General features: G+C 39.6%; 1 protein-coding gene and 1 long non-coding RNA gene across 2 annotated transcripts; both read left to right on the top strand.

Moving 5' to 3' along the window:
- The first annotated feature begins 442 nt into the window (after window positions 1–442).
- Window positions 443–12,658, top strand: LOC124258294. The gene is made up of 9 exons (XM_046692368.1): window positions 443–497; window positions 1,393–1,597; window positions 6,733–6,863; window positions 8,854–8,983; window positions 9,422–9,522; window positions 9,984–10,167; window positions 11,308–11,447; window positions 11,685–11,769; window positions 12,442–12,658. The coding sequence occupies exons 1-9, from the start codon at window positions 443–445 to the stop codon at window positions 12,584–12,586; spliced, it is 1,176 nt and encodes a 391-aa protein (XP_046548324.1). The 3' UTR covers window positions 12,587–12,658.
- Window positions 3,328–4,909, top strand: LOC124258236. Its single transcript, XR_006893548.1, has 2 exons — window positions 3,328–3,469; window positions 4,686–4,909. It is a non-coding gene; the product is annotated as an uncharacterized LOC124258236 (long non-coding RNA).
- Window positions 12,659–13,284: the final 626 nt, after the last annotated feature.

Here is a 13,284-nt window from a genome sequence, read left to right as displayed (position 1 = left end):
ATGCGTATTGTTTACGACGAAGATGATGTTACACAGGTCGAGATGAAAATAAAAATGAACTTGAGAAGTTTTATTTCGTAACGTTATTGGCACATTCAAATGGTATTACCTATATTAATGAAAAGGAACGAAATCAATATCAATCTTCAATATTGGAGTAATCTTATTAACATAAGACATACCGAATTTTACGCACCATTCAGAAATTGGAACATTGTTCGAGCGCTTTGACAAAGATGGTTCGTCTGATGTCTTCGCTGTCTGTTGCCGTCGTCGAAAAATACGTTAACAACGCGAGGTCAAAACGCTCCACCTGTAAGAACTCAATTTCAGAATATTTCGCTTATTTTGGTTTTATTAATCAGTCGAGATGTTGATACCGCGAATAACAATGTGAGAATAAACCCGTATATAAATCGGCATATGACCATGCGGAAGGAAAATGATTGAGACAATCAGACTTTTGTACCTGTTGGTGTTGTTTTCGTTGGTTTCAGGTAGGCGTTTTTACATGCTGTCGTATTTACTGACAGTCCGTCAAGCTAACTTTTGGACCATGTGTTTTTGCAAGCTACCTTTAAACAACAGAAGGTATCCAACTTCAATTGGCATAGTTAATAATGATATCTCACGACCTAATTGCGTGTTGAATTTGGTGGAATTTTATGGCCCGTTGGAATTTAGATTCCGTGTGAATGAATGATTCACGAACTGAAACCTTCATATGTGGAAGCACGTTTGTAAAATGAAATATTTTCCCAGGTTTCAATTACTGGAAACTTCTGAACCCAACTGAACATTGTTTGTCTGGATTGTATCTACCACAAATAGTGATCTACCTTCGCCAGTTATTGGCGATTTATAGTCCATTTTTATACTGTATTGTTTCTCTCCTATAGTTATAACGTTTTAGACTTAATTACTAGTTTTACATCCATATCTGTGATATTCTAGTTGTTTTACTGTCCTTCGTCTGCAGGTAATTTTATAATATACAAATATTTCATTTCAATATCACATGTTCTCGTCACGATATGGCTGGAAATTTTTGCCGATGTGACGTTAAATATTAACTCACTCACTTCACTACCACAAATAGTCGCAAAGGCTGCTGATGAGCCATTAAGCAATAACCACTCACTCGCCCACTTGATGGTGTCTCCACGACATCCGGCACAATTGCAAACTATGATTCCAGTTTGCAAATCTGTCGAACTTAATTCATCTATTTATCTAATTCATCTATTTCGTTCTGTGAAAGCTTATCTGTTAATGTAAACCTATATTTTTCGGTTATAAACGAAGACAGTTTATGCTTATGGAGAACAGTTGAACTCTTGCTTCATTATACATACCAGTTCATACGTGTTTAGTGATCTCATTGAATTCCAGGTAATGATGGGACGTTGAATGTGACCGCTCTCTACCGGCAAGTCAACTGCACTGATCCACAGTCTATGCTCGTAGCTTCACAGAAGTGTCTTGATGCGTACAATATCCCCCTCAAAGTGGCTTCCATTCAGGAACTTGTCAACTCGTCAGATGCTTCGTATATATCGAATGTAATAACCCCGGCATATTTAGCTGATATGTGTAGGTAAGTATGGACCTGACCTACAATACTACTTATAATCATAACAAAATGTATTCTTGTCCTACCAGTGACGGTGGATAGAGTTTGATAAGGATAAAGAAGGAAAAACGATACATTTAATATTTGAAATGCTACTATAGACTCTAATTGTAACGATGACTTGCTCTCAGTGAGTGCTTCGGAATCGATGGCATTCCACTTCATTCTGTATCTGACTGGTATTTCCGCCCCTGTATGGTGTAGACGTGCATGAACGAGCTCTGAGAAGATAACGAAAGAAATCTGTTAACATCGGCGATAGAACCAATCGGAATATACAAAAAGTGTCAAATAATCAATGATATAAGCCTCTTTACCGTTCTAACTGACATTTTGTGACACTTTATCCATTAAAACTTCCGTTGTGTACCGTTATGTGAATCTCACCAGTGAAACTGTGTGACACCCTCATGGAGGCCAGTGGATACACTGACGCCGTCCTAACTCAACAGCACAGCTGTAAGTGCTCCTTTATCTAAAAGACATAAAACAGACAATAATGGTACAGGATGCATGGAGAAAACTTCAAACTCCGACCAGGTAAGTAATGTTGAAATTCTAAAGGATATAAAAGATATGAAAGAAGAAATGAAGAAAACTTTGCTGGTCAGTTAGTTGATCTTGAACTACGGGTGACTCGAAATTTAACACAGTCATTGAAAGAAGAACCTTCGAGACTGAAAGAAGACCTAGAAACCCAAACTGATTCACTAAAAGTAAAATTTCAGAGGCTGAGCACGGATTATTTGTTGAACGAGAGAAGTACAGAGAAGCTGTCGGTCAGTTATCAGACTGCATGACAAAACTTGAGAAACTGTCGACTGACATGGTTAAATCCGTGGAGACAATGTGAAATGTGGTGTGGTCATGTACAATCTCCCCGTATCCAAACGGGAACGAGACGATGAGAATGTGCTCTGCAACCGTGTAAACCAAGTCCTCAGAGACGGCCTCAAGTTGAGCGACGTACGCGCTGTCCATGCGGTAAGGAAAACCCGTCAAGATAACAAACCAGAACCAGTCATGATAACGCTAGAGACGGTAGAACAAAAGAAGAAACTGCTATCTAACAAAGGAACCTGAAACAAAGTAAAAGCTCTCCAATGTTTATATCGACGCCACGCTGGCTCAACAAGAACTCGCAGCAAGAGCCAACATGCAGACGATTCTCAATGAGCTTGGGAAATCCCAAGCTTTCAAATTCCATGAAAACCGAATGGTACCAGCAAAACCTAAAGACTAGGACATTTTGCGGCTGGGATTCTGGAATGTTGGCGGTTGGGCTCAGAGGGACAGAGATAACAGCGAATTCAGAGAAACTGTTTTATTGAATCTGAATTATGATGTTGTAGGTGTATGTGAGACGTTCCTACAGAGGAACTCGTCATTGTCTCTCCCTGGTTACAGATGGTTTGGTAGTAACCGACGTAAGATACATCACCTAGCTAAACGAGGTTCTGGAGGTGTAGGAGCCTTCTTAAAGATACATTTCTCCGAGATTTTAACATTGTTCTTTTAGATAACGATGACGACGATCAGCTATGGTCTAAGTTATCATCAAAGTGCGGAATGATTTTAGTATTGTGTTGTGTGTTTGCTACCTGCCCCCTGCTTATTCATCACGTATATACGATGAAGAATTTTTTTTTCAACGTGTTTTAGAGAATTTATACACATACCAAATCGATGGTGTGTTGTGCATATGTGGTGATCTAAATGCGCGCGTTGGAGACGAGTGTGACATTTTTCAAGGTGTGGAGAAGATACCCGACAGAGAGGTGATTGACCAGACAGTTAATGCACACGGAGGACTATGTATCGACTTTCTGATTGAAGGTAATATGTGCATGTTGAATGGACGCCTGGGTTCTCAAGACTTTACTTTCATTAAGAATGGCGCCTTGGTAGTAGATTACGTGATAACGGCATATGAGCATATTAATTATTTTAAAACCTTTAATGTGATTACCATGTCCTCAGTCATCAACGGTATTATTATGCCAAGATGTGTTCCCGACCACTCTATCTTATGTTCGGAACTGTGGGTAAATATGTGAATAATGATGATGATATAGGTAGTGGCAGTGAGTGCGACAGCGGTAGATTTGAGTGTAAACGATATGTTGGTAGTAAGGTTACAGCATCTTTTCTTTAGGGTGATGAGGTTATTATTAAACTTGAATCACAACTTAACGCTCAGCATGATGTTAAAGCAGTTTATTCAGAATTTCTAAGCTTTATATACACAGAATTAGACAAAGTTGCAGTAGGTAAGCCTAAGAGTAATAATTCACGCAATTGTAAATCCATGTATAAGCCTAATTGGTCTTTAGAACTACAACTTCAATGGGATGAGGTCAAGGTCTCAGAAAGGGCGTGGCTGGGCTGCAAACCTTCTGTTAAGAGGAAAGGTCTTAAACATGTATTTGTATCTGAAAGGAAAATCGTTGATAAGCAGTTAAGAAGGGAATATAAGGTCTCAGAAAGGGCGTGGCTGGGCTGCAAACCTTCTGTTAAGAGGAAAGGTCTTAAACATGTATTTGTATCTGAAAGGAAATCTTTGATAAGCAGTTAAGAAGGGCTAAGGTTCTGTTTTAGCTAGAGGAACAACAACGGTTGCTAGATAAACATGCAGATAGGGACTCTCGAATTTTCTGGAGGACTTTTGGTAGAATAGGCATTTCTAGTGATAGACTTAATAGTGAGTGAGTGAGTTTAGTTTTACGCCGCACTCAGCAATATTCCAGCTACATGGCGGCGGTTTGTAAGTAATCGTGTCTGGACCTGACAATCCAGTGATCAACAGCATGAACATCGATCTGCGCAATTGGGAACCAATGACATGTGTCAACCAAGTCAGCGAGCCTGACCACCCTATCCTGTTAGTCGCCTTTTACGACAAGCATGGATTTCTGAAGGTTCATTCTAACCCGCACCTTCACGGGTAGACTTAATAGTATCCCTTGGCAGGTAGTGAGTGATGGCGAGGTGTACACGGATAGAGCAACTGTTCTTGGTAGATGGCAGGATGACTTTTCTCTTCTTTTCTCAGATGCTGATTATTTCTTCTTTTAACAACGCTCACCTACAACATGTCAACAGTGAAATAGACAAGGGTCATGTGACCCGCCCACACGTTGACACTAGTGACCTGGATTTGCCCATTCTCCTCAGTGAGGTGGAACATGCGGTTGCACGTGCTAGGCGTGGAAAGGCAGCAGGTCCAGACTGTTTACCAGCAGAGGCATTAAAAAAATAAATCATGTATTAAAATCCTGCATAAAATTTTAGTTTTTTGTTTCGAGTTTAACACTGTCCCCGACATTTGGCGTCATAGCTTTATTAGTCCAATCAAGAAACCTGATTCTGATCCACGTGATCCACTTGGATACCGGGGCATTTCCTTGTTGTCTGTCCCATGTAAGATCTATTCGGACATTCTGAACGTTAGACTTGTTAGTTGGTTGGAAAGGAATAGTTTCTTAATGGAAGAACAAAATGGCTTCCGTTCGGGTCGAGGGACGCAAGAACATATCTACAGCTTGTATTCAGTCCTTAAAAATAGGAATAGTAATAAGCAGTCTACCTTCGTTTATTTTATTGATGCCATGAAGGCCTTTGATAAAGTTAACAGGCAATGTTTATGGTTTAAACTACTTCATTTGGGAAGTAATGGGAAGTTTCTACATGCAGTTCAGGCTATGTATGATAACACTTCTGGAAGTGTTCTAGTTAATAACGAATACACACATGCTTTTGAAATTCAATCTGGAGTCCGCCAAGGGTGCACATATCTCCGACGTTATTCTCAGTGTATATTAACGATCTTGCTGCTGAAATTAAAAGCTTAGGATGTGGTATTGACATCGATGGAGTAATGCTGAGTCTTCTCCTTTATGCTGACGATATTGCTTTGATGGCCCCGGATGAGTTGTCACTACAGAGAATGTTAGATGTTGTGTCTGATTGGTGCTCATGGTGGCGTATTATGGTACATATTCAGAAAACTAAAGTTGTTCACTATCGTCCCTCTTCTATTGCCAGGTCAAGTTTTACATTCAATATTGGTTTTAATGTTTTGGAATATAACTCTGCCTATAAGTATCTTGGAATTTGGCTACAGGAAAATCTCGATTTAAACTTTACAGCTAAAGAGATAGCAAAATCGGCCAGTCATGCCCTTGGAGTAATTATTTGCAAATTTAGGTCAGTAGGTGGCATGACTTACAATGTTTATAATACGCTGTATAATAATTTAGTTCAGCCTATATTGACCTATGGCGCTGCCATATGGGTCACAAAACAGTTTAGTTGCATTAACGCAGTTCAAAACCATGCCTGCAGATTTTTCTTGGGAGTCGGTTGTAAAACACCTAATTTAGTAGTCAGAGGAGAGATGGGGTGGAGCAGTCCTTTCTGTAAGCAAAAAATGGAAATACTTAGGTGTTGGCGTAAACTGAAGTGTATGGCAGACTCTAGATTGTCAAGTGTCATTATGCAATGGTCTCGACAGCTCTTGGAGTAATTCTGTCTATGGCACACTTTCTAAATTACAGCATCCAGTTCATGACATCTATAACATGACAGGGCTTGATGTTAAATTATCTTGTGAGTGGATTCAATCTGTTGACGAACAAGAATGGTTTAGAAAATTATGGAATGATCGTGGACAGTTGAATGGAAATAAACTACGAACGTATAGACTTTTAAAAAGTTCTCTAGTGGCTGAACCGTACGTTACACAATGAATTCCCAGATCCCACCTGACGATGACCTCATCAGCGGCGCATGGCTTGGGTCACCATGTAAGCCGATACACAGTAGCTAGACGACTGTTGACGAAAGGTCGCTCTGACCCTAAATGGGATGACCTGAGATCATTGTTGAGCGGTAGAAAGAAGTGAGATGTGATGTTAAGATTGTAATATTGCTCAATGTTAAAAAGTAGTATTGCAAAGTTATCCTCCTCGACCAACTGCATGGTTGTGTTGGGGCTGTGTTTCTGGAATGCTGCATTATCATATAGAGTATTTCATAACGTTGTTGCAAAACAACCTTGTCCTTGGTACAGCACTGTCATTTAACAAACCTTGTTCTAGGAATCCTGACACTTACCAGAAAGCGCGAGTGTGTGTGAACAACATACTCTCTAAATGTATTAACCAGACCCAGATGCTACCTTCAGAGCTGAATAAGAAGTGGCAAGACAATCTCTGCGCCAACTTGGGCAGTGAGTATAGAGTATATATTTATGTACCACTTCGACGGATTTAATTTAAATAATTTTTTCCGCATGCTTAATTATAAATATTGGTTTCATTTCCAATTGGAACAGAATATAGAAAATTACACGAGGGAATATCACAGGTGTCACAAAGCATCGACAGTTCAAGGAAGTAAGACAATCAAGTAGGCAATAGACCCATGGACCATGAACCAGATCGAGTATATAAAAACGACGTTAAATGAAACATCTTAGTGAATTATTTATGAAAAATGTGGATGTAAGATTTCTATTTGGTACGTTTTCGTAATTTGAACAATCAAAATTAGGAATTGTACTTTCCTATCAGCAGCTACAAGACCAAAGAAATTCATTAATGTCGCCTTATTAGAGATGTCGATGTTATATACTGTAAATATACGCATATATCTCAGAAAATATATATCGCTTTTATAGAAGTCACCGAACCCATATAGGATAAGTTTCAATGCCCTTTCCATAATCTTACGAAATCTCAAGAGTATACTTTAGCACTTGTTTCAAGACTGGATATTCTTTTGCACTGACGTTTTCTATTTATGGATCACTGTCAAGCATGTCGACCACAGTGACCAGCGAAACGTGAACGTATACTGTTCCACCAGTGGAACAATCATATGCAAGGGCATTTTCACGACGAAAAAATACAGGCACATATCTTGAAGTAAAATAGCGGATATACACAAAAGCGTGAACATTGCTGGACATGCACAGAAAGTTGACTTCTGGAGTAAGTCTTCTAGATAAGAGGTTACAAGATATACTAACCCAAAAAAGAAATGCATAGGCCAGAAATCTGTTGCGAAAATGTTGTATTTTAAAACATGTATAACTCGTCCACAAATAGTCTTTAGAGCATGAATGTTTACATCAGTTCAGAAGAAGGAATTGTCTATACAACCAAGTGGATAATTTTATATAACGGAGAGGTTGAGCACGATGGTGACGACGTAGCACGGTCCCGACGTCGGGTCTCCAGGCTTTCAGTCCAATCTCTCTCAACCTGTTCTGTACCGTTTGACCGGATATCCACCGAAATCCAGGCACCCTGGTTGCTGTGGTTTCACCCGTGGCAGTACGATCACGCAAATGTAGTACCCGGATGTACCGATCTTGGGCTGCACTGGTGACTCGATGTCTGCCTGTACGGAGTCATTTGTTATACCTGTTTGGTTGTAACGAGCTGCAAGCCGTGATATCGTGCTCTGACTAACATTCAGACGCCTGGCAACAGAAGATTGGTGATCTCCAGCGTGCATTCTTTCAATGGTGATGTTCCGTGTCGCAGCGTCAAGACGTGGCCTAGTGATTTGACCTTGAAACTCCTTCAAAACGAATGCCGATTTCCGAAGTAATCTGGATTTTTATAGCGAGACAGTGCATGCTCTTTGCTGTTGCATTGTGGATATGCGTTTTTAATCATTGTAAGAAATCTCATCAAAATCAACATTTTCAGGTAAAGTCAATTTTTATCATGTGCAATTATGGAAAATCATATTATCAACACTTTCGTTACATGTTTTGACGATTGTTTGAACACAATAGGTAATTGATAGATTTAAAAAAATACAAAACGTCTATGCGTTTCTTTTTTGGGGATAGTATGTAACTTCAGTCCTAAATACAGAACCATTTGGCTTCTGCCTATTATGCTCAGATAAATGGTACTTTTCACTACAGTCACTGAAATAATACATTTTTGGCACTGCCCTTGTAACCCTTGGTTGTCATGACAGGCGTACTGCTCTGCGGCGTCAGGCACAAACTACGTTTTAGACAAACGTTGTAAATGGTTCTTGCTAACGGTAGGGCAGGACACTTTTACTGTTTTCGCGAACACCTGGTGTAATCACTAATTTTAAATGATCCGTTCATTTAATTTTCATAGCTATTGTTCCCTTTACTCCAAAGGGAATTTTTTGCTGTTCAGTATTTAACTAAGCATTTGTTTCTGAAGAATTCAACATAACCTGCATGTTTGAAATGACGTCCAAACTAGCGGATTGCAGCTCTACCTTCAGCTACTTAACAACCAGCGATTATATTAACCTCAACATTACAGATATTGACCACAAGACAACTTGTATGTGAGTATTCCTGTTATAAAATATCTGTTCTTTAAATTATACAACTTGTGTGTATATGTGTCTCAAATAGATAAAAGGGTTTGGTGTTGAAAAACATTACTGCAATTCACATTGCCATAAACCTGATTAAATGACTGTTGGTTGTTTGCATCCTTTTCTCCACAACAGTGTTATATGTTATTTAGAATGGCATACTTATATTTATGAACAGGTTCTTAAGATATTTACCATTCCCAAGTATTCCTGGCATAAGGAATACGACCATCATATTCAGTAATGTCGTAATTAGAACATCATCCGTAATTAGTTATGACATGCATTTTTTCGGCCATCATCCACATACAACAGAGTTATAATACCTGAACATCAAATTGGAATCTTAATGTGAATAAAAGGTTGATTACCTATTGCCACTATATATGTGTGTATTAATGTCAGGTCAGAAAAGCTGTCATCAGTCTGTGGCAACAAGTACCTCTCAACCTGTGGCGAGGCCACGCGCCATATGTACGAAATGGTCTCTCCAAACAACACAGAATGTACGTCAGTTTCTATTGGCTTATTACTTTACTCTAACTCTGTTTTATATTGAGACATTTGTAAACGGTGAATACAGTAACAGGTTCACACAGTCATTATCTTCAGCCACGATCTGACACCACCTACATCCACAGTATCTGTCATACTCATAAGGTGTGCTACTGCCAGAACATTATGCATGCACACATTTCTCAAAACCTAAAACCAATGCATATATCTCTTAAGCAATGTTTGGTTGTAAAACATGTTATTTTGGTATTGCATTAGCTTTATTTCGTTATCGTTTTACACTAAACAATATTCTAAAATACCCGTTAATTCTGGGGTTAGAATTGATCTTCAGTAATCCATACCTGTCACAAGAACCGATAATAATGTAAATAGATCTATAGGCGTGCACCATTGTATTTCAGATTTCAGGTTCCTACAACTTTATCATTTATGTGTTGACTTTCGTTAGGCCTAACACCCAACAGCTTAGACACACCCACCGTGGACTGTTCCACCACTCAAAACATACGAAGGAGCTACCATCAATGCTTAATCTACAACAAGGTACTGCTCCAGTTCCCGGAAAACCTAACCAGTGAAGACACTAGCCAGCACATTATGAACGCTATGACGATGGATGATAATCTGTGCAGGTATATACAGTTTTAGTAATCCCCTACTGTCACCTCGTGGGAGAGCGGAAGGTCGCGGGTTCGATCCCCGACCGCGTCATACCAAAAGACGTTGAAATATGGTACTTGTTGGTCCCTGCCTGGCGCTCGGCATTAATGGGTACAACAAGGACTGGTCGGCTCGGAGTCAGTATAATGTGTCAGAGTGGGGTATTCATGCTTCACTGCGGCATGGTATCTCAGTGGGCTAGCGCTATAAAACCAGCTTAATTCTGGGCTAGTACAAGCAGCCGCACATATACATACACACGCATGCACGTCGTCATATGAGCGAAATATTCTCAAGCACGACGTTACACCCAATTTCACGTCACCTGTCACCTCGTGACCCTATAGTGACAAACGTCCTGTATCATAAACCCTGGTAATTGTAAATGTGCAATCTGAATAATGGAAGTCACAAAATCCTTTCCTTAGTCATAAGAAATCTCGACATTTTCTGACATTACATGATATTGCAAGGTTGTCCCCCTGGCGTCTGTTGACAGTTTCATCATTATCTATTACACTTTGATGACATTGCTTCAGTCCCTACCAGATAGTGCACCATGATTGTTGTTTGCCAGCTGGTAAATGAGGCTAATTTCCAAATTAGCCATTACGCTAGTTATTAATTTCACCCAGAGAGACAAACATATATTTGTGTCTTTTCTCAACCAGTGACACCAATTGTCAACTGTTTGTGATCACAATGCTTCATACTTCTTTCAACAAATGTACAAACGTTTTATGCTTTTTATAACCCTGTGAGTCCCCATACTTTCATTTTCAACATTCAGTATTTCTCTGTGTGTATAACTAATGCAAGCATTTTAACAATTCCAGAGGTTATGTCACGAATAAAGCATGTGAACAACCTTCTAATGACACAACCAGCTATGAGTATGTTTACACTAGCTGCACGTGACTGATATCCAATGATTTTCGAACATTGCTCATTAAATAAAACATTAACTACAATGAAAATTATTTTAAAAGAGCTCCTCTCAAAATGAGGGAAAGCATGACATCATAGTGAGTGTTACATACATATATATATAATATATATTTATCACAATATGAACACATTGTCGAACAGACGTAACCTTCTATAACATACAGTAATCTGAAGGCCTACCAGCAGGCAGTGAACTGTACTCTGCAGGTACAGAAGCAATGCAGTGATGACGTGATGAAGCCCACAGTAGCCGACTCCCAGACAGTGCAGGACGGCTTTGCTAAACTCTGTGGTCATATTGGGGGTGAGTAGTTCAGCATGAGTTCGTTGTCTACACGTGTATGTCTTTGTTGAGGAAGTACTGAGACACAGGCGAGATATAAGGTATGTATATGGGGTGCATGTCCTTGGTAGTTTAAACGACCAGATTTAGACCTAAAAAAGGAAAACTACTAACGTCTATATTATGTATTCTAAGGAATTTTTGGCTTCTGCTTTTAGACTGATGCAATGAATCATTTATAGTATATTCTCTTATTAGATTTCGACACCAAATGCGTTCAGAATGCACCCAAAGGAACTTGCCGCAGTAGACGCCCCGCTTTGGATTCGAAACATCTGTGCGCGTAAGTCGACTTTTTGTGTTCCAAGACGGTCGAGGTATTTACGGCTGTTGCTTTTTGTCAAATGGATAATGTATTGAGGTTGATAACAGGTAAATGAGTTACTAACATACACATAAGAGAGTTGCATTGAATGTACTAGACACAATCTTATTCACAACCAAGTAATGAGGGGACTTGATATTCCGAAAGGATATCACAGGATGATAGAAGGAAAGTTGATCAGGCTCAAATCAGAAAAAAAGTCCCACTGTGGCACACCTCACAAACGCGTGCAAAGGCATCTCAAGTGTCCGCCTGTTGTTTTAAAAATATCCCTAACATATCTCATTTTTGAAAGCTTTACTGAGGCCGCGAATATTCTAACCACGTGGAAACAATATATGAGGCTTTGGGAAATGTTCACGCAGAGGAGATAGACCGCTCCTGTGAAACGTGTTCTGGCATTGGCGCAAGATGTGCGTTTTCATCTCCGAACATCTGGTGTCATCTCTGATTCTATATAATCATTTCAAATCACTTTTATGTCACTACTCAAGACAGACTGGTTATTGTCTGAAGATGGGTTCCCCAAGCATTTATTGATTTCAAGAGTTTTCATGAAAATGCTCTGATTTATTATTGTCACTCAGAATTGAATGTTGTAGTTCTATAAGTGTGTATGCTTGTTTTCAGCGCCACTAGTGCCACCCAGAACTGTCTGGTGTTAGCGGTGAGCAGCTGCAGCAAGACGACCGTCAGCATGTTCAAGGACGTCCTACTTAGCCAATCCCCGTCTATGTGTCTAAAACAGGCCACCGGGTTACCATTGATTGGCTAATCTACATCGTCACACAGTCGCGATTGTATTGCTGTTGAGTGACAATAAATACATCCAAGTAAACACATGAAATGTATGTCAGGGTTGTGTTCCATTCTTTCCTGGTTTGTATAGTTATTTTAAAATGTTACTCTATGTTTATCTGGCAGTGTATTTAGAAAGAGATAGAAGCGACAAAACCCTTTCCACATTCATAAGAAATGTCTGCCAAAAGCAGTGTCCATTGTACAGTTGTGACTATATCATGAGCAGATATTGTTTTCAACAGTTTACAGCTGTATGGTGTTGTTTGTATGCAAATCTGGTCTGAGCCAGACAATCCAGGATACGATGACAGGGCATGTGTGAATGAATGACTATGAAATAGTGATGATACCTGGTGTTCGCGAAAGGGAGAGCCTATCCTGCCCCACAGGGTGGCACCCGTCATATACATATGACGAGTCTGGATATTTGTTCACCTGAAATATTTCGGGAACGTATAGGGAATTGTATCGGATGGGGGTGACTATTGGGGTCTAAGGAACTATTGCGATCCCGATAGACTATTGCAAGTTACTATTGCGATATCGATAGACTATTGCAAGTTACTATTGTGATCCCGATAGACTATTGCAAGTTACTATTGCGATAGCGATAGACTATTACAAGTTACTATTGCGATATCGATAGACTATTGCATGTTACTATTGCGATCC

This window comes from Haliotis rubra, unplaced genomic scaffold (assembly GCF_003918875.1).
Source record: "Haliotis rubra isolate DU_JTF1 unplaced genomic scaffold, ASM391887v1 Scf1170, whole genome shotgun sequence".
NCBI lineage: Eukaryota > Metazoa > Mollusca > Gastropoda > Lepetellida > Haliotidae > Haliotis > Haliotis rubra.
The sequence above is the reverse complement of the archived record's forward strand: the minus strand, read 5'-3'. Positions and strand labels throughout refer to the sequence as shown.